Source organism: Mirounga leonina, unplaced genomic scaffold, assembly GCF_011800145.1.
Source record: "Mirounga leonina isolate KUSES-001 unplaced genomic scaffold, KU_Mleo_1.0 Mir_125, whole genome shotgun sequence".
NCBI lineage: Eukaryota > Metazoa > Chordata > Mammalia > Carnivora > Phocidae > Mirounga > Mirounga leonina.
In genome coordinates, this window is record NW_023270305.1 from 71,064,126 (window position 1) to 71,089,145 (window position 25,020).

Sequence of the window (25,020 nt, forward strand, 5' to 3'; positions counted from 1 at the left end):
TACACTTAAAAATGGTTAAGATGGTAGATTTTATGTTACATGTATTTATCACAATTAAAATTTTAAAAAGACATTAAATTACAAAAAAAAGTATTGAGAAACCCTGACCTAGATAACACTCTGAGAAGTCCAGGAGCCCGGACATAAAGGAAAGAGAAAGCGTGAGTCTCTGGGGAACCAAATGGGTCAGGGAATATACTCTCTAGTTTTTTGAAGAATTCTCTTTTGTGACCTCTGGGACCATGGGCCTTCCAGTCTGGCATAAGAACATAAAAGAGAAGGTTTGCAATCTTGTTCTGTGATAGCCTAATTTCCAGCCTACATTCTTGGGTTCATATTGTATTTTAATTTGAGAGTGTAACCAATACGATAGCAATGTCTAGTTTCCCCCTCAGGTGAAATTGATATACTCATCTCTTCTCTTTCAACAAGGCTGTCCAGCCTTGGACTCATTGGTATCTGAGTGTTGAGTCAAGGTCTTCCTTCCTTATTGCATAAACCATACCTCTCAAAGGCCTTCAACCTAAATTTGTTCATCTACATAATGAGGGGGTCCAAGGAGCCCTAAAGGCCCTTCCTATTATATTTTTTATTCTTGGTGTCTGAGAGTTGAAGAAACAGAATCTGGCCAATTTTTTCTAGGCAAAGGTTGTACACCAGGTTTCTCATTTTCTTAGCAGACAGAATCCTGGCAAATTACTTAAACAGATATGGAAAGGAAGTCTCTGGGAACAGACACCTCATAGACTAAAAGAACAGCCATTATTTAGATACGGATTGCTGTGGCCAAAATAAATATCAGGAAGGTTTCAAAGTTCTCTGAAAACACACACACACACACACACGCACACACACACGCACGAACTATAAAACCATCTTTTGGTAACAGTTCTCAAATCAACTTTGATCTCTCAACTTCCAGAACCTATTATATGATCAGTTTGTATAACCTTATTATTAAATGCACATGTATAAATGACAGATTTCTTTGTGTTTGGCATACAGTTGTTTCTCTGTGTATTTTTTCCTTCATATTTAACATTTTCTAAGACAGCTCTACAAGGGGCATAAGAAATTTTTAATGAATATGGTCATGGACTGTTTATGTCCCTCCAAAATTTGTATGCTGAAATTCTAACTCCCAAGTGATGGTATTAGGAGGGCGTTGGGGAGGTAATTAGAATCAATGACCTTATATGAAGGAATATAATAAAGCTTGCTTCCTCTGTCTTCTCAGCAAGAAGATGGCCATCTGCAAACCAGGAAGTGGGCCCTCACCAGATGCTGGATCTGCCAGCACCTTGATCTTAGATTTCCCAGCCTCCAAAACTGCAAGAAGTAAATTTCTATTGTTTACAACCACCCAGTCTATGGTAGTTTGTTTTAACAACCTGAACTGACAAAGACAAATATTTTTCATTGATGTGGACTTTCATCTTTATAAATGACTCACAGAGTTGGACATTATATACCTGGAAAGGATCTTTGGGCATTATCTAGACCCTCTCTGTTCTACCAATCAAGGATAGCGACATCTTCTAAGACATTTAAAAACAGCAGTCAGTGGTAAATTCTTTAGCCTCCTCCAGGCCATGCATTCTTCACAGGGGAGATGTAAAGCCATGCGCTCCTTGCCTATGCTCCTATTGTCTGAAGGCTTGGAGGAGAGCTCATTCCAGTTAACATCTCTGGACTAGACTGACCACTAGCCTTTCTTCTTCACTGTCTCAGCTCCACTAGAAGACGTTTTGAAACTTTTGTTTTTATCACCCTTCACCCCTTCTCAGTTTACTTTTTTTTTTTTTTTTAAAGGAAAGATTAAAATTCTAACTGAGCTCTGATCATTACCCACTGCTAAGACAGGGTTGTTTTCTATCTTTTATAAGTCATGAATCCTGTTAGGATTACAGTAATAACTGTTTATTGGGTGCCTACCAGGTAACTGGCACTTTCTATACATTAATTTCAATTACTGTATAAACTTTGGATAAAGAACATTGTGTGAGTCATTCTAATTCAGTTTGAGCTTATAATAATTTCCAAGTCTTTTACTGTACCATATGCACACCTGATGGACCCTTCTTTTTCTGTCTCCTTTGTTTATTTATTTTTTTCTCCTAGGAATACTTTGTGTTTGATCCCACTTCTTTCCTTTATGAAGGGGATTTCAAATCTTCATGAAGTTTTTAACATTATAGGTGCTTTGTTCAACAAAGGGTCATCTACAGATACAGAAGGGTCCTGCCCCGGGATTCTTCTACAAGAGTATGCTATGGACCTCTCATTTGAGAGTGGATTTGTTAGTGGTTGGCAAGTCTGAATTAAGCAAGCACAGTGACCCTATCAAACTGTGGCCTCCATAGTATTTTGGGAATCTCCACTTGCTCATTATTCCTAGAACTTTTCTAGTACAGATACCAATCTGGCAGGATCTCAATCTACTCTTCCTCTGCAGGCACCACCTTAATTGCTTGCTCTTCCTGGCCTGATTATTGTCTCCAAAGAAACTTGAGAAGAGCTCAAAGACAGCAGTAGAGTGGGAAAGAGAGGTTAAAAGCTTGGCTTGTGGGTTCCAAATCTTGGGTTTAAATCCTGGCTTTGCCACTTCAAGCTATATAGAGCAGAAACCTTAATTCTCCTCTTTTTGCCTGTAAAATAGGGTGTTATTGGATTTTTGCTAAAAATTAGAGGTGATAAAACATGTAAACTGTTAAGACTAGTACTTGGTCAAGGTAAAAGCTCAAAACAGGTCAATTATTATTATCACCAGATAGAAAGGCTGCTACATAAATTTATCTTTTCTGTAAATTAATTTTGTTATTTATTTAATTGAGGCAAAATTTATAGATAGTGAAGTGCACAGAACTTAAGTGTAAAATTCAATGGGGTTTTGATAAATGTATATCCTTCTCACACAGCACAAATTAAGATATAGAACCCTTCCATCACTTTAGAAATTTCATCATGACCCCTTCCAGTCAATCCCCAGCTCTTCATAGCAACCACCAGCAATGAATGGGAGTTCTTTTGCTCCATATCCTCACCAGCATTTGGTGTTGTCAGTGTTCTGGGTTTGGGCCATTCTAATGGCCATTCTAATAGTGGTATCTCATTGTTTTCATTTGCATTTCCCTGATGATATATGGAGTAAGAGCATCTATTCATGTTAAAGGCTTTGGCCCATTTTTAAATTGGGTTGTTTTCTTATTGTTGAGTTTTAAGAATTCTTTGTGTATTTTGGATACCAGTCCTTTATCAGATATGTCTTTCACAAGTATTTTCTCCCAGTCTTACTCCCTTGACATTAACTCGTCTTCATATTCTCATCTTTTCATTCTTTTCACATTGTTTTTCATGGAGCAGATGTTTTTAATTTCAATGAAATCCAGTTTATCAATTATTTCTTTCATGAACTATTCCTTTGGTGGTATATCTAAAAAGTCATCACCACACCCAAGGTCATCTAGATTTTCTCCTATATTATCTTCTAGGAGTTTTATAGTTTTGTGTTTTATATATAGGTCTATAACCCATTTTGAGTTAACTTTTGTGAGGGGCATAAGGTCTGTCTAGATTCTTTTTTTTCCTATGTGGATATCCAGCTGTTCCAGCACCATTTGTTGAAAAGGTTTTGGTCCACTCTAGTCTTTGCTCCTTTGTCAAAGATCAGTTGACTGTATTTATGTGGGTCTATTCTGTTCTGCTGATCTATTTCTGTATTCTTTTGCCAATACCACACTGTCTTGATTACTGTTGCTTTACAGTAAGTCTTGGAGTGGATAGTTTCAGTCCTCCAACTTTGCTCTTTTCCTTCAATATTGTGTTGGTTCTTCTGGGTATTTTGCCTCCCCATATAAACTTTAGGATCAGCTTGTTGATATCCACAAAACAACTTGCTGGAAGTCTGATTGTGATTGCATTAAATCTACAGATCAAGTTGGGAAGTATGTTGACTTTTGATTATAAGTATTCCATTGTGTGAATAAACCATACGTATTTGTCCATTCACCAGTTGATGGATATTGGGGTTGCTTCCAGTTTTTGACTATTATGAATAAAGCCACTACAAATATTCTTGTACAAATCTTTTAAAGGACACATTTTCCATTTTTCCTGCATGAATGCTACAAAGGGAATTGCTGAGTCATGCAATAAGTATGTGTTTAATTGCTGGGTCATGCAATAAATGTGTGTATAAGAAACAAATAGTTTTCAAAAATGATTATGTCATTTTATTTTTCTACCAGCAATGCATGAGATTTCCAACTGCTCCAGATCCTTGCCACTATTTGGTATTGTCAGTCCTTTCAATTTTAGCAGGTGGGTGAAATGGCATCTCACTGTGGTTTTAATTTTTATTTCCCTGAAGAAGAATGTTATTGAAATGGCATCTTTTAAGTCATTAAAGTGAAATGCATCTCTTAAGCTGCTGGTTAGCCATTTGTGTATATTCTTTTGTCTGTTTGAGGAGGTTGCCCATTTGAAACATTCATTTCTTTATCATTTTGTTATTGAATTGTCAGAGTTCCTTATGTATTCTGGATACAAATTATTTGTCAGATATATGTATTGCAAATATATCCTCCCAGTTTGTGTCTTGCCTTGTCGTTTTGATGAGAAGATATTTTTAATTTTGAGGAAGTCTAGTTCATCAGGATTTTCTTTTATATTGTATGTTTTTGGGACCTCTGTAAGACATCTTTGCCTATCTCAGGTTGTGAAGATATTCTCCCACGTTTTTCTCTAGAAACTTTATAGCTTTAGCCTTTATATTGAGGTCTACGATTCATATCAATTGTATGTGGTGTGAGATTCCTATTTTTTTCCCCCAGCAGTTGCTCCAACACTATTTGTTGAAAGCATTTGGCTTTTGCCAATGAACTGCTTGGTGATTCTGTGAAAAATCAATTGACCATATATGTATGGGTCTATTTCTAGACTCTATTTTGCTCCATTTATGCACTATATATAATACTTCAGTTTTATAAGTATTGAAATCAGGAACTGTAAGGCCTTCAACCTTGTTCTTCAAGACTGTTTTGGCTACTTAGGTCCTTTGCTTTTCTATAAAAATTTTAGAATCAACTCATCATTTTATATAAAAATGTCCTGCTAGCCATTTGATCAAGATAGTGTTGAATCTACAGAACAGTATGAAAAGAATTGACATATTAACATAATTAAATCTTCTAATTCATGAACATCTGTCCATTTACTTAGGTCTCAAGTTTCTCTCATCAATGTTTTATAGTTTTCAGTGTACAGGTCTTATGTCTTTTGCTAAATTTATTATGTATTTTGTCACTGTAAATGAAATTCCATTTAAAATTTCATTTTCCAATTGCTTATTGCTAAGAAATAAAAACACAACTGAGTTTTGTATGTTGACCTTGCTTAATTCATTTATTGATTCTACTAGTTGCTTATTAGATCTCTGAGGATTTTCTCTATAAACAATCATTCTTTTCAATCTTTATGTTTTTCAGTTTCTTTTCTTGCCTTATTGTACTGACTAGAACCTCCAGTATAATGTTGATAGAGGTGATAAGTGCAAACATCATTGCTGTTTCTGATCTTAGGAGGAAAGTGTTCGGTGTTTCATCATTAAATATGATGTCAGCAGTAGGTTTTTTATTGTCGGTGCCCTTTATCAGATTGATTAAGTTACCTTCTTGTCCTAGTTTCTGAGATTTTTAAAAAACCATGAATGGGTGTTAATTATGCCAAATACTTTATCTTCATCTATGTAGAAGATCATATGGTTTTTCTCCTTTATACTATTAATATGGTGGATTACATTAATTAATTTTTCTGTTAAACCAACTATGCATTCCTGTGATAAACCCCACTTAGTCACAGTTAATCATATTTTTTTCATATATCACTGGATTATACATACTAATATTTTGTTAAGGAATTTTGGAACGCTTATGAGGGATACTGGATTCTTTTCTTTTTTTTAGATTTTATTTATTTGACAGAGAGAGACACAGTGAGAGAGGGAACACAAGCAGGGGGAGTGGGAGAGGGAGAAGCAGGCTTCCTGCTGAGCAGGGAACCTGATGCGGGGCTCGATCTCAGGACCCTGAGATCATGACCTGAGCTGAAGGCAGACGCTTAACAATTGAGCCACCCAGGCGCCCCTGGATTATTTTCTTTTCTTACAAGGTTTATGTCAGATTTTGGTATCAGGGTTACTGGCCTTTTACAATGAACTGGGAAGTTTTTCTTCCTCTATCTTCTAAAAGAATTTGTGTAAGACTGGTAGTTTATTTGTTGGTATTTCATTGGCATAAACATATTTTATTTACAATTTTGACAGAATTTACCTGTGAAACCATCTAGCCCTGGGGGAATCTTCTTTGTGGAAAAGTTTCTATTACAAATTCAACTTTTTTAAATAGTACTAAGGGCATTTAGATTTTCTAAATATTCTTGTGGCATTATGGTAAATTGCGTATTTTCAAAGAAAGTGGCTTTTTCATCCAAATTGTCAAATCAACTGGCTATAAGTAGTTCATACTATCCAGTTATTATTGTTAAAATTTCTGTAGGATATGGGTTCATGCCCCTCTTTTCATTGCTGATGTTGGTAATTTGTGTTTTCACTCTTTTTTTCCTTAATTATTATCATCAGTGTTTGTTAATTTTATTAATCTTTTTTTTTAAAGATTTTATTTATTTATTCATGATAGACAGAGAGAGAGAGAAACAGAGGGAGAAGCAGGTTCCCAAGGAGCAGGGAGACCGAGGCGGGACTCGATCCCAGGACCCTGGGATCATGACCTGAGCCGAAGGCAGACGCTTAACCATCTGAGCCACCCAGGCGTCCCAATTTTATTAATCTTTTAAAAGAACTAAATTTTGGCTTCATTGGTTTTCTCTATTATTTGTTAACTTCTATTCCTATTTTTTATTATGTACTTCTAATTATCCTGGGTTTAATTTATTCTTTTTATAGCTTCTTAAAGTGGGAACATAAATTACTGATGTTAAACATTGTTCTTTTTTTAATACAAGCATGTGAAGCTGCAAATTTCTTTTTTGCTGTGTTTATTGTTTTAGTGAATCCTATTAATTTTCATAAATTATACTTTCATTTTCACTCAGTTAAAATTACTTTCTAATTTCCTTTGTGATTTATTCCTTAACTCAAACACTATCTAGAAATGTTATTTAACTATCAAATACCTAGATTATTTTTTGCCATTTATATAATGTAATCATGCTGTGATCATAGAATATACTCTGTAAGATTTTAATCCTATGAAATTCATTGATATTTCTTTTATTGCTCTCAATAAGGTCTGTCTTGGGTGAATGCTTCATACGCTTGATAAGATTCTGTAATTTGCACTTGTTGGGGGCAGTGTTCTATAAATGTCAATTAGGTCAAAGGGGTTAATAATGTCCAAATAGTCCATATACTTGCTAAGTTTTCTACTAATTACTGAAGAAAGGGATGTTAAAAATCTGTAACTATTATTAAAGATCTGTTAGTAAATACATATATAATTATAATTGTTATGTTTTCCTTATTAACTAACCTTTTTAGCATTCATTAAAGGTATTTGTCTGAAGGTCTATTTGGCAATTTTTTTTTTTTATATTTTATTTATTTATTTGCGAGAGAGACAGAGAGCATGAGAGGGAGGAGGATCAGAGGGAGAAGCAGACTCCCTGCTGAGCAGGGAGCCCGATGCGGGACTCGATCTCGGGACTCCAGGATCACGACCTGAGCCGAAGGCAGTTGCTTAACCAACTGAGCCACCCAGGCGCCCCTATTTGGCAATATTAATAGTGTCACACTGGCTTTCTTATGCTTACTGTTTATAGTCTATCTTTTCCACCGTCATCTGGCTTCAAACTATTTGTGTTTTTATATTTTATATTGTGGAAAGTCTTGGTTTATGCCAGTTTGACTGTCTTTGCCTTTTAACTGTAGTTTTTAGTCCATTTACATTTAATGCAAGTATTGATATGTCTGGGATTAGGTTTACAATTTTTCTATTTCTTTTATATCCATAACTTGTTTTTTCTTTCTGTTCTTTCTTTCCTTTCATGTATTGTATTAACCTAATTTTTTTTTTGGTATTTCAATTCCTCCAAGACTTAGTTTTGGCTATGCTTTTTTGGGGGGTGTTTGTTTTTAGTGGTTTTCTAGTTATTATACTATGCATACTTTTCACCAAACTTAGATTTAATATTATACTAATTCACATAAAATGTAAGAACCTTGTTAGTCATGCAATTCCATTAGCCCTTTCTTATTTTTTGTGCTATTTTCATCCTGTATTTTACATCTGTATACAGTTGACCCTTGAACAAGAAGGGTTTGAACTGCGCAGGGTCACTTATATGAGATTTTTTTTCAATAAATACAGTACAGTACTATAAATATATTTTCTCTTCCTTATGATTTTTCTAAAAATATTTTTTCTCTAGTTTACTTTATTGTTAGAGTACAGTATATAACACATATAACATACAAAATGTGTCAATTGGCTATGTTATCTGTAAGGCTTATAGTCAACAGCAGGTATTAGTATGTAAGTTTCTGGGGAGTCAAAAGTTGTATATGGATTATTCACGCATGGGGCAGGTCAGAGCCCCAATCCCTGTATTGTTCAATGGTCAAGTGTACATTACAAATCCCACCAAACAATATTTATTTTTTACATTAATCTTTTATGTTTACACATATATTTATTTTTTCCTGTATATACTTCCTTCTTATAGGGCTGAGTTTCCATCTGATATTATTGTCCTTCAGCCTGATAAATTTCCTCTATCATTTCTTGTAGCGCAGGCCTACTGGAATGAATTCTCTCTGATTTTGTGTATCCAAAAGTCTTTATTTCACCTTCTATTTTGAAAGATATTTTTGCTAGAGTTAAAATTATGGCTTGACAGTTCTTTTTTGGGGGGGGCGGGTTTCAGCACTTTAAAAATGTTTTTGCATTGTATTCTAGCTTCTGAAGTTTCTGATGGGAATTCTTCAGTTAGTTATATCACTGCTCCCCTGCACATGTCATTTTTTCTTTGCAACTTTCAAGAGTTTATCTTTAGTTTTTAGCAATTTTACAATAATGTTTCAAGATGTGGTTTTATGTGTATTTATCCTCAGGGTTAGATGAGCTTCTTGTATTTATAAGTCAATGTTTTCACCCAGGTTAGGAACCTTTCAGCTATTATTTTCTCAAAATTTTTTTTCTGATCTCTTTTCTCTGCCCTCTCCTTCTGGACTCCAATTACATGTATTTTAGACTACCTGATATTGTCCCATAATGCACTGAGGCTCTGTTCATTGTTTTTAAATCTTTATTCCCACTGTTCTTCATACTGGATAATTCTTATTGGCTATCTAGTGAAATTTTCATTTCAAATATTTTTCTTTTTAGTTCCAGAATTGTCATTTGGTCCTTCTTTATAGTTTCCATTTTCCTGCTAAGATTTCACTTCTTTCAGTCATTATGATGATGTTTTTTCCCCTTTACATCCTTGAACATATTATAAGCTTGAAAGTTCTTGTCTGAAAATTCCAACATCTAGATCACCTCAAGGTCTATTATAGTGACTACATTTTCTCTTGATTATGGGTCACATTTTCCTATTCCTCACATATCCTTTAACTTTTGATTAGATAATGAATGTTGTCAATGATACATTATAGAGACTCTAGAGTCTGTTTTCTTCCTTTAAACAATGTTGACTTTTTTTGTTCTATCAGACAAATTATTAGCTGATCGCCTGAAACTTGTGGGTACTTAGTGTTATACTTTGTAATGATCCATTTTGGTTTTGTCTTTAGTTTTTAGGATGACTCCTTTATTCTTAAGGCATACCCTCTCTGAGTTTTAAGAAAACAAACAAAAAAAAAACCCCCCAAACCCCAAAAAACAAAAAAAACAAAACTCAAGGTGTTTACCAAGCTCCTATAATTGGATGGGATTCAAATTCCAAACTGTACAGGCAGTAGTTGTAGATATTAGGCAGCAGTTGAAATCTCTGCTCAGCTTTTCAGCTTTCCAGCTATTGTTTTCCACTGGGCTCACTGGCATCTCGCCTACACATATGCAGTTTAGGGGTCATCCAAGGATTGAGAGAAATTATATAAAGAAGTGGAACTCTATTCTGTGTGGTTCCTTGCTTTCTGGATTTTCCTCTCTTAAAGCCCATCTACCCTGGCAGCCCTGAACTCCACTTTCTGACACTTCAAGCAAATATGACTGTGGCTGGCTTTCTCCTTGAATTCTAGTTCCTCTTGTGAATTGAAAGTGCCCTCAGGGGAGAATCTGTATAAATGTAGATCTCAACCAGTCTATTTCCTTCTTTGAAGGAACAAATTCCCAACATTATCTGCCTTCTTTTAGTCAACCTCTAATGCCTTCAAATAGTTTTTTAAAGGAATATTTTGTTTAGAGTTTATAACAGTTATCGAAGGAGAGTTAATCTAATGTAAGCTTTTCTATTATTGACATAACTGGAACTCTCTCACAGAAGTTTTAATTTATGGGTTTGTGTGTAAATGTTAAGAATAAATTATACCTCTCATCTTTATGAATACTCATAGGGTCATTAAATATTATATCTTGAGGGAATCATCAGGTATTATCCAGACAACTCTGTTCTATCAGGCAATGACTATCTAAAACTTGTCATGATTAATCTCCTGTTTTTATTTATTCATGTATTAGTTTCAGGTGTACAACATAATGATTTGACATACAGCTGACCCTTGAACAATGCAGTCAGTGCCCCAACCCCCATACAGTTGAAAATCCATGTACAACTTTTGACTCCCCCAAACTTAACTACTAATAGTCTATTGTGACTGGAAGCCTTACTGATAACATAAATAAGTCAATTAACACATATTGTGTATGTTATATGTATTATATACTGTATTCGTACAATAAAGCTAGAAAAAAGAAAAGGTTATTAGGAAAATCATAAGGAAGAAAAAGTACATTTACAGTACTGTACTGTATTTTATGAAAAAAAAAAAAACAAACCCACATATAAGCAGATCCGTGCATTATAAATCTGTGTTGTTTAGGGGCCAACTGTACGTATATATTGTGAAATGATCACCATAATGTCTAGTTAACATCCACGCCCACACATAGTTAGAATTTTTTTCTTGTTTTGAGACCTTTTAAGATCTATTCTCTTAGCAACTTTCAAATATACAATAGAGTATCAACTATAGTCGCCTATACTATAATCAATTATAGTCAACTATATAGTCAATTGTTCATTACCTCCCCAGGACTTATTTATTTTACAACTGGAAGTTTGTACCTTTTGACCACCTTCCCCCATTTTGCCCATTCCTCACCCACACCCCGTACCCCTGCATCTGGAAACCACCAATTTTTTTTTTTTTTTTTAAGATTCCACATATATGTGAGATCATATGGCATTTGTCTTTCTCTGTCTGACTTATTTCACTTAGCATAATGCCCTCAAGGTCCATCCCTGTTGTTAAAAATGGAGGATTTCCCTCTTTTTTTATGGTCAAATAATATTCCTGTGTGTGTGTGTGTGTGTGTGTGTTTGTGTCTGCACATGTGCATGCATCACATTTTCTTTATCAATTCACCCATTAGTGATCACTGAGTTTATTTCCATGTCTTGGCCATTTTAAATAATGCTAATGTCTTGCTTTCAAAAGAGGCCAGGGAGGAAAGTTGTTTCTTCAGGAAATGAGTTCCCTGTCTGGAGACTCCCTATTATATACTATAATTTAAACCCATATAATGGCTTTAAATGACTCACAGGGTCATTGAATTATACAGACAGATGGATGTATAGGCATTACTCAAGCTGAGTTTCCCACTAAACCATGAATGTGAAAGAGGTATCTTTCCTCATGTTTTTTGTGTACATTATCTACACTTTTCTTTGCTCTGCTTCTTCACCCCTTCAGCTCCCAATGGAGCTCATCACTTTTGGTCTGTTTTACTTAGGTTCTTTCACCTTGTTTCATCTTCTGGCATCTATTCTATACACTCTCTATTCTCCCAACTTGGCTTCTGAATCATTCTGGTTGCTCTGAACCTTAATATCATGAGTTGAATCTTTTCACTTCAAAATTCATATGTTGAAGTTCTGGCCTCCAGTACCTCAGAATGTGCACAGGGTCATTTATAGGAGTAGTAAGGCAAAAACAAAGCCATTAGGGTAGGCCCTAATCCAATATAACTGGCATCTTTATAAAAAGGGGAAATTTGGACACAGACACATCCAGAGGGAAGATTATGTGAAGAAACACAGGGAGAATATGGCCATCTGTAAAACAGAGAACAAGGCGTGGAACAACAGATCCTTCCTTCACAGAAGAAACCAACCCTACTGACTGATCTTAGACTTCTAGCCTGCAGAACTGTGAGACAGTAATTTTCTGTTGTTTAAAGAACCCAGTCTGTGGTATTTTGCTATGGCAGCCCTAGCAAACTATTATACTTACCACTTAACAAATAATATGATCAGTTTTTCTACTTGATTCTGACTCAAGTCTTTGCTTTGACTCCTAAGTTCTACTCACCCGTCAGTTTGGAAAATGGGTAGAGAAGGAAAATATTTGATTTGTGTCCTAATTTTTTCACTTAAGTTGAATGACTTTTCTGATCCTTAGATTCCTTGTATAGAAAATAAGGATATTGTCCCTACCCTACTTGTCTACCTAAATAAAGCTTGAATAGATACTGTGAAGAGCATATAAAATGCTACACAAATCTCAGGCATCCTGAGTCCTTGCTCTTTGTTCATAATATGCTCTTTCTCTTGCCTAATTACAATAGAACCACCGTTAGAGGGCTCAATTTCAGAATTCTCCACTTTTTAAAAAAGATTTATCTATTTGAGAAAGAGAGAGAGAGAGTATGCTCTTTCTCTTGCCTAATTACAATAGAACCACCGTTAGAGGGCTCAATTTCAGAATTCTCCACTTTTTAAAAAAGATTTATCTATTTATTTGAGAGAGAGAGAGAGCAGGGGGGAGAGGGGCAGAGGGAGAGGGAGAGAGAGTTCCAAGCTGACTCTGTGCTGAGCGTGGAGCACGACCCCAAGATCATGACCCAAGCCAAAACCAAGATTCAGATGCTTAACTGACTGTGCCACCCAGGTGCCCCCAGAATTCTCCACTTTTAAAAGAGAAATCCTTTCAATCTAAGACTTTATCTCACCATTTCTAGTTCAAGAGGCAGGATGTGAGGCAGATGATGAATGTGGGATGATGTTTCAAGCTTTTAACATTCTGACATCTCCAGAGGGTTTAAAAGTAATTCCTCAAACAGTATATTTATTTTTATAAGAGACTAACATATGGAAACCAATTCTTTTAGAGAAAAGGCTTTTTAGAAATGCTTAAGAGAAGAAGAACTAATGGCACATTAAACTGCATTAACAAAATTGGGATGTGTATTGAATGCAATTTTAAAATTTGTAAAATTAAATGTGGAATGTTAGCAGTTTTTCAACATATTTTATATGTTCTGTCTGTTTTTAAAATGATTTTGTTAATGAGAATTTGAAAAATTGTTGTTTCTACAATAATTAACACCTTTATAAAATTATTTATAAAAATATAATTTATTCCCAAAGAGCTTACATTCTAGTTGCATTGATTCTTATCCAGTTGCAAATGTTACTCAAAAGAACCACATTTTTAAATGATTCTACCCTTTTCACTTCTCTAGAATGCCTCCAGATGGCATTAAAACCCTTTTCCCATTATATTTTGCAGCACAAAAATTTAAAAATCAGTGCTATTTTAACCACTTAAGACTAGTCACATTCATTATATCACCAGAAATCATGACAGTAGGACTATTTAGAACTCTTAGGGCAATATCTTAAGAAAGACAAACATATAATTATATCCTTTATGAAATACACAGCCCTCCTATGGAAGCCAAAGGATCTTTCTAGACTGAGAAACAGACCTTGGACAAAGTAAGACATTCAATAATATCATATCACAAAGTGTGATTTCTAATGAATAGCATTTTAGATGCTGAGTAATATGAGCACTGGCCTACACATAGATAAATTCACAAAGCTGTCTTATAATAAGAAAATATATCTCACCCCTCAGAGTGATAAAAATAAAGATTCTTAAGGAACCAACCTGATACTGATTCCTGTGAAGTGAAAGTAATTTGTTATAACTTGTGAATTATTTAATTTAAACTTTGGTGGAAAAATTTGGTAACAAATTAATCATTAAAAACCCATTTGGGGGGCACCTGGGTGGCTCAGTCGTTAAGCAGCTGCCTTCGGCTCAGGTCATGATCCCAGGGTCCTGGGATCGAGCCCCGCATCGGGCTCCCTGCTCGGCGGAGAGCCTGCTTCTCCCTCTCCCTCTGTCTGCTGCTCTGCCTACTTGTGCTCTCTCTCTCTGTGTTAAACAAATAAATAAAAATCTTTAAAAAAAAAAAACCCATTTGGATTCTTTGAGTACTGAGAAGAAAAAGACAAAATATGGAGTGAGGAACACATGCTTCCTAAGTGCTTTTTCTTATGTTTTTAAAACTGCATTTGTTAATTCAAAAAAGTAACAAATTCTTGGGATTCCAGAGATATTTATAATCGTATTTTTCACATAATTCCGAGGTGAGGTTATAGATGGCAGACTTTTAAAAATGACATTGGCATCGCACAGGTATGCAGGACAGAATATCTCTCAGTATGTGTGAAAAGTCCTATAATTATTTATGACAGTGCCGAAAGCCTCCAACAAAATTCTAAAGGGTTTGCCTCCTTTCTCCCTGACAATACACACCCTGAAATATTATTACATTTCTATTTTATAAGAAGGTGTATTTGCATTTTTAAGATTACTCTTACTGTGATAAAGCATAAGAAAGACCTCAAATTGCATCTGCACCTAAAAGCATTTAAAAAGACATCATCATGAGAAAGAGAACCACAGGTTTCCTTCCATTATTATGATTACTCTTACAAGATACTTGCACTGTTTCATATTACAGGCATATTATCTGGAAAGAAACAGGAAAGCGACTTACGAGGTATTCGATGTGCCATTGTCTGGACTCTCTGGCTCAGCATCACCTTTCTCTTAAAAAGGAAGCAGAAAAAAAAAAAAACCAACATGTGAGTGTTATGGTCTTTAAGATTTAAGAGAGATTAAATATATTGCCATGCTCCTATTAAAAATCTTTCAAAATGTGCAGCAGGAGGCTTTTAAAACATCTTTTTAATGTCTGAGAACCGGATTTGCAAGTAATTTCTTCTCTGTATTACAACTGCCCAGGCACGGATCTGTGAGTAGGTACTAAGGAGCTGTTTGCAAACAACCAGAGGTTCAGAGTGGAAACCTTGCCAAAAGATGAGTATCTTGCAGATGGAACCTGTTTCCTTCCATTTCGTTTTACAGAAAATTTAAGGAAATAAACTCCATTAGCATTCTACAGGCAAGGCATTTTGAACTTTGATCCCTTCTGCTAACACAAGCCAAACCGGGACAGGCTGCGTAAGAACTTGGAGGAGAGAATTTTACAGAACACTAAGGTTGCACCGCAGCTTACAAGATCCCCCAAATTTCTACCCTACTGAGAGCCCTGGCAGCACCTTTTGGGAACCCTGCTTTAATGCAGAAAAAGATGTAAACCAGAAATCCTTCTAGACCATCTGAAAGTCTAGCTACAGAAATGTCTCTGCGGTCTGCGGTCACTGAAGACTTAATGGGTTTTAATTAAGGGAGCCTGGAACTAGTTCCCTTTTTATAGTTTTTAAAGGGCAAATTCTTCTAACAATACACATAATGTAATTCTTAGAACCTTGACCACTGAGGGTTTGAGCCATGCATCCTCATTTTGTAAGGTGCTTCTTTTTATTTCCTTGAGGCTAGGGGATGGAAGGAGAAGGGTCAAGACAGCAAGTGTGAGTCCGCTATGGTTATGATGGTTGTGTGGTGCTAAGAGTTAAGTAAACCCTAGAGAAGGTTGTGGGTTGTAAGAAATGGGCCTGATGGTAGCAACTTGCTTAGCTTTGTTCTTTCAAGTCAGGCCTGAACATCTCGTAGAACCTCAGGCCTATGGCACTGTACGAGCCCCCTCTGACATTAGCTTTGTGGTCCCCTAGTCTCAGGAATGATCCCCTAAATTATGTGATGAACACATCCCAAAGATATCATCCAAACTGAGCTCCAGAGGAAACTTTACAATTTCTCCTCTTTTTCTTTTAGGAAATTAAGCAGTTGTGAGGAAAAGAAGGCACAGCTACTTATGTAGTTCACACATCTATCTCAGATACAACTCAGTGTTAATATGTCTACACAGTGCCAGAAAAACCACGAGGGATAGTCACGTTGTTAAAAAGCCACAAAATTGATTTAAGAGCCTTGATCACAAACACTGATGAGATGAAGCCCCAGTACAGATGAAACCATACTGAAATAAAAGTAGAGGCAGCAAATTCACAAACTTGCTTTAAAGCTCATACTTTTATGCTCTATTTTTGTCTTCCAGGCCAGTCCATGGTACACTTATGTAGGAGACATGTAAGGCCTCATCAGCTGGCTTTAGTGCTGGAAAATAACCTAATTTAGTACTTTCCAGAATCATTTTTGCGCTAAGTAACCACAATTGCTGCCAGAATCCCCAAATAAGAGCTGTAACACCTGCATTATGTAAGACAAACCTAAATGGAGGTTTAATTCCTCAACCATATTGGTATTTTTTTTTCCTTGAATTTGGGACAATTGGTTACTTTCCCAAGTCCATAGCCACCGGTAATAACCCCACATACAATCATAATCAAGAATGTAAAACAGCAAGTTCCGTAGCAGTAGGCAATGGTAAACAGTTCTAAACAACTTCTGTCAAAGACACAGGAAATCAATAATATAAACAGAGACAATTATTTGGATGTCTGAATAAGTATGTTTTACCTTGACCAACAATGCTGCCAAGTAACCTGTAGGATGAGGGCACAGGCCTTACTGCACATGGGCTCTGGGGGCTGTAGTAACTGTGGGCTGGATCAGCGCAGGGAAAAAGCTACAGCTGATTACCTCTGCTCTTAGCAGCACTTATGTTGTGTTAACAGGGAAAACAGAATAGGAAGGGCACAATGGGGCCAAACAGGGCATTTACAGACGGCCTGAGAGTGAGTCTTCTCAGCAACTTCAGTGCTGATAATGAACTAACCTTTCTGGGGAAAAGGAAGCTCAGAACGGAGACAGGGATTAAAGCTGTGCCTGTCATTCAGGAAGAATAAAATGCAAAATTCTCCCCAACATCTTGAAATTTTAGGTGATGCAATTTCTGAAGTCCACTTGAAATGTTCAAGTGCATCAGCCATTAAGAACCATAGTCTCTTCATCAGGACCCAAGGGGAAATAATAAATGTATACTAGAAAATTCCCAACAAAAAAATTCTTAGTTGGGTGCTCAGGAGATGTTTCCCTGCAGCCAACAAAGAAGACTGTGTTGGATGACCCTGGTTTTTTCAGCTGTTTTCATGATAGATACCACACTGGTCTCTTTGGAGGAAACCTACCTGCATTGATCATTAAGAAACTGGACATAGAAGAATGGCTCAGGAGCAGTATGGTCATTTTGCATGTGGAAATATAATTACAGAGAGGAAGAGGGCAAAAAAATGAGCCACAGGATATATATATATCTCCACACACACGTAAATGCATAGGTACGTATATATGTATACTACATGCGTACTTTGAATTTGATGCTCCATATTTGTCTCCTTGAGCCTTCCACCGTACCTAACATATACTCCACGCTCAGTATATGTCTTCTGTCTCATGACCTGTCAGGAATACAGAATCCCTGCTACAGTGGGAGAAGAGGAGAAAGGGGCACTCACCACTGAGATGGAAATACCATTTGAGCTATGAAACAGCTTGATGGCCCTGATAGGCCACTTAAAAAAATTACAGTAGCTACATTTTTAATCCAATCAATGCACTGAGGACTTATGCATTGGGCACTCTAGCAAGCATAAAGATAAATAATACCCAATTCATGCCCTTTAAACACGTAACGTTGACTGCGCTGCTGGAGTAGCACGCTCCATCAACAGCGCTATGAGGTGGTCTAAAAACCGTCGAAAAGGGACAAAATACACCTGCGTTAGGCTCTATTCTGCTGCAGAGGAAAGTTTTGCTATACTAGGACTTTTCTTTTTTTTTTTTTTAATATTTATTTATTTATTTATTTATTTATTTTTATTTATATTATGTTCCGTTAGCCAGTATATAGTACATCACTAGTTTTTGATGTAGTGTTCAACGATTCACTTTCTTTGTAACAAAAGTAACCCATGTTCACGGTAATGACTTGGCTCGCTTTTGTTTTTAGTTCTGTCAGCCCTTCAGCCACTATGCTAAGCGATATATTTGTTTCTAGATACATCAACTTTGGACAGTGTGTATTGATTTCTGATATAAAAGGCGAGAGAGAAGGTACTTAAGATACTACCACCTATGCTTACAATTCTTACTAGTTCTATTATTACTTTTAATGCCTCTAGTGGGTATTTAGAACTTTAAGTTTAACCTTCTGTTTCTTGACTAATCAACTGCTGACAGTATCTTTTCCTTTATACTATGTGAAATGAGGAAATTCACTCATTTATTCTTCTCTCCCTGCACTGCACACAACTCTGCACAGCTATACCTTTCCTTCTACATAGCCAAGATTTAAGATATTTATATTCTGTTCAGTAATTATTACATTCTATTTAGTAATTTATATTCTGCTCAGTAATGAGTCACCCTCATTAACATTAATTTAATTAATAATTTAATTTTTGGAATTGCCTGTAGGCCCATTAGAAAAATCACAAACCAACAATTGGATTTATAATATTATAATGATTAAATATTAGTCACTAAAGAACAAAGTAGTAAGACTGGATATGTACAGAAGGGAACATCACTAACTCGGAAGGCAAGTGTTCCTGGCATTTAGGTCAAACATATTTCCGTTCTTATACTTCATCATGCCACATGTTAATCTGTCTCAATGAAAGGCTATGCTTTTCCTAAAAAAATGTTGAACAGAGAGGCACGTGGGTGGCTCATTTGGTTGAACGTCTGCCTTTAGCTCAGGTCATGACCCCAGGGTCCTGGGACGGAGCCCTCCACTGGGCTCCCTGCTCAGTGGGGGGTCTGCTTTTCCCTCTCTCTCTGCCCCTCCCCCCTACTTGTGCTCTCTCTTGAGCTCTCTCAAATAAATAAATAAATAACGTCTTTAAAAAATGTTAAACAGAGTATGCATTTAAGGTACATAAAATGTATATGTCTATGAAAGTGTATATACAGGTTTAAAAAGTTAAAATTAGTTAACTGTGAAAACACCTTCCAGGCCAGGAAATGGGTATTGCCAAGAAATAACCTAGAAACCTCCTGGGCTTACATCCTCTTTCTGCCCTCCCCTCCAGCTATCTAGAAATGGAATTTTGTGTTAATCATTCCTTTTCTTTTTTGATGGTTTTTCCCACCCAAGTATTTATTAGTAGATAAAAAATTCTAGTTTTTCCTGCTTTTAAATTTTACATAAATGGAATCACACTGTATGCATTCTTCTGAGACTCACTTCTGCCATTCAATGTTATGGTTTTTAGCTTCAGCCATCACGATGTATTGTAGCATTGGTTCACTCATCCTCATTGTTATGCAGCATCTCCTTACAAAAATCTAACATGATTTTCTTATTCATTTGACTTTTGATGGACATTTATTTATTTTTCCAATATGAATGATGTCATTACAAAAATTCATGAACTTCCTTCCTTGTGCACATGTTAGGAGTTCTGGTACATGGGGCTTACATATTCTCAACTTTACTAGGGAATCCTAAACTGGTTTCCAAATCAACTTATGGTTAAACTTTAAAAGATTTTTCCAACTTAATAATGTAAAATGCAATTTCATTGTGGTGTTTGCATTTCTGAGTGCCAATTCTCTGTGACACTCCCTGTCAATTCTTTTTTTTTTTTTTAAGTTTTATTGTGTTCAGAATCTTTATTTTTATTTTTTATTTTTTTAAAGATTTTTGATTTTATTATTTATTTGATAGAGAGAGAGACAGCGAGAGAGGGAACACAAGCAGGGGGACTGGGAGAGGGAGAAGCAGGCTTCCCGCTGAGCAGGGAGGCCGATGTGGGGCTCGATTCCAGGACCCTGGGATCATGACCTGGGGCAGACACTTAACCGACCGAGCCACCCAGGCACCCCTGGATTATTTTCTTTTCTTACAAGGTTTATGTCAGAGCCTGAATGGCTCAGTCAGTTAAGCGTCCAACTCTAGATTTTGGCTCAGGTCATGATCTCAGGATTGTGAGATCGAGCCCTGTGTCAGGCTCCATGCTTAGTGGGGAGTCTGCTTGAGATTCTCTCTCCCTCTCCCTCTGCCCCTCCTCGCTCTAAAAATAAATAAATAAATAAATCTTAAAAAAATAAAAATATGAGGAATAGTTTTTGTATACACTATAGGGTAGGAGTTAATTTCATTTTTCTCCCTATCAATAAGCAATTATTCTGGTACTATTTATTAAAAAGCCCATTCTTTCTCCATTGGTCTACATTATCAGCTCTGTAATAATCTAGTTTTCATACATCTGTGGGTCTGTTCCTGGGTCTTCTATTTCATTGCTCAATTTGTCTATTACTATCTTCATTACTTAGCTAGAAATATGTATTTATTTTTAATACTGATAAGACAAGGCTCCAACCTTGTTCTTCTTCAGGACTGTCTGAGCTACTCTTAGCCCTTTGTTCTATCAAATCAATGTGAGAATCAGCTTGTCAATTTCCACATATATAAAAGTGAAGTTATAAATTCTCTGTCTGCTGGATCCCACTGCCCCACTGCCACTGTTGAAAAGTCAACTGGAGGGGCGCCTGGGTGGCTCAGTCGTTAAGCGTCTGTCTTCGGCTCAGGTCATGATCCCGGGGTCCTGGGATCGAGCCCTGCGTCGGGCTCCCTGCTCTGCGGGAAGCTTGCTTTTCCCTCTCCCACTCCCCCTGCTTGTGTCCCCTCTCTCGCTGTGTCTCTCTCTGTCAAATAAATAAATAAAATCTTTAAAAAAATATATTGTTTAAAAAAAAAAGAAAGGTCAACTGGAAGTCTAATTGTTGCTTCTCTGAAGGTATTAAAGGTTATTTTAAGAATTTTTCCTATCTTTGTGATTTGCAGTTTAACTATAATATGTCTAGTGTGGACCTCTTTTTTTATTTATCTTGCTTAGTGTTCATTGAGTTCCTTCAGTCTGTGGGGTAGTGTCTTTCAATTCTGGAAAATTCTCAGCCACTGTCTCCTTTAATATTTCCTCTGTTCCCTTATCTCCTTCTGGAACTCTAGTTAAGTATATGTTAGACCTTCTCATTTTATCCCCCATGTTTCTTAACTTCCATTTTGTATTTGTCATTTCTCTAGGCTGTACCCTAGATAATCGCTTATGTCCAATTTCCCAATTCATTATTTTTTTCTTCAGTGAAGTCCAATCATCTGCTATTAAACCTGACCAAGGAAATCTTATTTCCTATTATTACTTTTTCATTTCTAGAGGTTCTGATTAGTACTTCTTCAAATCTTCTTGTTCTTTACCACATTTTCAATCCTTTCCTTTTATTTCTGGAAATTAAAGTAAGCACTCTTGTTTTATATTTTGGACTTGGTAATTCCACTTGATCTTAGCCAAAAGGCCAAGAAGCGATGGGCTTGGTAATTCCAATCTCTCAAGTCCTTGCAGGTCTAACTAATTCTCTGCTCATCTGTTTTTTATTGCTCTTGTTTATGGTCTCTTGTCTTCTTGTACGTGAGTGGTTTTCTCTTTAAGTATATTTACTTAAGCAATCTCATACCCAATGTGGGGCTCGAAATCATGATCCTAAGATCAAGAGCTGTATGCTCCACTGACTGAGCCAGCCAGGTGCCCCTATTTTTTTAAGTTTAGTATATGAGTGGTTTTGATAGTGAGTTGCTCATTTCCCTTAGAATTCTATTTTTATTATTCTTTATTCTTTTCTGCTTTCCCCCTCCCTTTTTCTGGTATTCCTATTAGCTGGATTTTGACCTTTCCATCCTGAAAGGTCCTGATTGATTTTCCAAGTATCTTACCTTCCTGTCATATTTTCCATCTGTCTTTTGCTTTATATCCAGAAAAAAAAAATGTTTTCAACCTTGTATTCTAGATTCCAGGCTTCAGCTATTACTCATCATTTCTATTAAATTTTTAAATTGACCATACTTTAAATTCTCAAGTGCTCATTTATTCTGCAACTACTTCTTTTTCATGCCAATCTGTTCTCTTTATATTTAATACAAATAATTTCAGTTTTTTCTGAAGATTGTGATGACACTTGAAATTTTTTCTTCTGTTCCTTGAATTAATAGATTGATTCCCTTAGGGCCATTTCTTCTCTTTGGTGCTCTGTTACATATTCACATTTTTGAATGATAATGGGTTGATTAATGAAGGTAATTGGTGTGAATTTCCTGTATTAGTATATTGATTTCTTTTCCTAACATACCTTTGCCTTGTAGGGAAGGGCTGATTTAGAGCTCTCTGTAAGTGCACAGGGTACTGTGACTGGAAGACTTCATTTAAGGTTCAGGAGAAGAGAGGCCTCAAGGTAAGCTGGGAGCCCTGACCCTCCCCCTACCCCCTGACAAAAGTAGGAAGTACTTTACCCTGAGTGTGTAGTGTTTTTACTTCCTTCTTGAGAAAACGGGACTCTTCTTCTACCACCCATATATGTCTATTTTTCAGTTCCGGTATCATCTCAGAATCTACTTTGCTTCTTTCTTAGTTATCAGCCCCCAACTAGGACTTCTAGTCAGCTGTTCATTTTCTTAGTAAATATTACTTTTTTTTTTTTTTTTTATCTTTTTGGGAGAAAAACCAGACTGAACGCTCTCTATGAGAATCAGTTAGGATGGGTGTGGAGGTAATCTGGGGGAAAATGGTCCAGGTGTTCCTGTCATTGCCCACAATCCATGCCTATCTATTCTTTCTTGGGGTTGAATGGAAATATGGAGTCTCTCTGGGAGCTCCCTAGGATAGTTCCCACAATCACTAGAACTTGTTCCTGTTTGTTTCACTATTTTCCTTTTTTTCTTTTTCTGGGTCATGATTTTCTCTACCAGGATTATCAAACAGTATGGTCCTTTCTGCTTCTGTTTTCCAAAAACTCAATTGAATTTCTGGTTTGTTGACGGCATCCCTTCTTGTTCTCCGTGCTATTATGAATTTATTTCCATTACTATAGCTTTTGGTTATTTAAATGCGGATCCTGAAGAATGGGGAAGAAGTGCTTATGTTTAGTCTTCCTCTTGAACAGGATGTGCTCATAACTTTTGAAAAACATAGACATACATCATCTATTTTAATATTTAAGTGTCTTAAACTTAATACACTTTTATAATATTAAATTAATCACTAATTCAACAAATTGACTAAAGCATCTATCTTTTAAGGATTTGGATTGAAAAGAATTTCTGTTTAATTTACACACTCTTTTCCCTTAGTTATGTACATAACATACTTTTTCTAGTTTCAAAAAGAAAAAAAGCACTGACCAAAAGTGATAGTCCGTCAATCCACACATATACATTTTTGTGTGGTGTCTTTGAAGTTCAGTTTTTTCTATTTCTACATATTTGCTGGAGTCAGAATTCCAAACACATTCCAAACTGTAATGATTCCAAACCAAATACAAGAAACAGCATTCATTGGAAATGCCGGTGGCATCAGCTCTCCTGAAGTTTCAAATGTATTTTAATCTATAGAAAAAGCTCAGATTTTTTAAATAGCGATATTACCTTTTTATAGACATGCTTGGCTTTGGGGGAAACTTATTTAGAAAAAAAATATCCCCCTATCCCTAGAAAAGAGGAGGCCAATCACAAGTTTCCATAGACAATGAAATGCCAGAGAGTGTACCACACATGGCAGGTGCCACCTTACGTTCTGTAGAGGATGAGGTCTGCTCTACATAATCTACATTGCAGTGTAAGCATGTGGATTTCTGACATGCCATAAAAATATGCTAGATGCATATAAAAATCACAGTATATAGTTCTTGGACAAGAATTCAAACTCACAGTGAAATGACAGAAGCAATGTTCTAGGGGTCAAGGCAATGGGATACAGTCTGTTGTCTTTGGGGTAGAGATTCCGGAATACAAATCCTGGCAGTCATTTTTTTGTTTGACTATGTGACCTTGGGTTAGTTATTAAGCTCAAAATCTCATTTTCATCACGTGCAAAATGGGGATGGTAATGCCTGCCTTATATGCCTATGGTTAGGACTCAGTGAAATTCCGTGTCAAGGCACTGGAACACAGAAGAGACTCAACAGCTATTTCCTTTGTTCTTTATGTCAAAAACTCTAAGCTCAAACAAGTACAATGAATGTACATCAATTATATTCTCCCTTTACCCTGAACTGTTTAAGTTCAAATAGAAAGAAATAGTGAGGAAAGTAATGGCAACTCTTCAGTATGTTCTAGTTTTCTAGTATATTCTTTAGTATGATCATAAGGCATATGATGCTGATACTGCACATCTCATGGACTTAATCAGGCATTTCTTTTAAGTCCTTTTCTTACCATTTAATTTATCATTTTCTTTAGATTTCCAGTCCCTTGGCCTTTCACCTCTTCACCAGTGCCTGTGCTCACAGCAAATCCCAAAAGAGGGTGGGATAATTAAGTGATATTGCATATGCATCATGATGCCACCATCCCCTGACCCTGACCTTTCTCTAGCTGTATATTAAAAGTCTGGGGCTTTCTAACACATTTGTCTGGATGTCTTTTCTCCTCAAATCTTCTGCCTCACAGATCCTCAGTGGGTGAGCCTCAGTTCCAAAGACACATTTACTAGCTCAGAGTGATTTTCATGTTCAAATGTAGCTTTGCAATTGGCAAGGGGTGCTCTCAGCTGACTGGCTGGTCATGAGACTAACAATGCCCAGTCTTGGTGAGTGTGCTTTCATGACATGAATGGGGTAGCATATGC

General features: G+C 36.3%; 1 protein-coding gene across 1 annotated transcript in view; it reads right to left on the reverse strand.

Moving 5' to 3' along the window:
• The window catches only part of AFF3 (AF4/FMR2 family member 3), a 523,007-nt gene that overhangs the window by 153,855 nt on the left and 344,132 nt on the right, over nucleotides 1-25,020 (reverse strand). The window contains exon 8 of the mRNA XM_035001779.1: nucleotides 15,033-15,084. Coding sequence (XP_034857670.1) covers nucleotides 15,033-15,084 — 52 coding nt within the window. The remainder of the gene's footprint in view (nucleotides 1-15,032; nucleotides 15,085-25,020) is intronic.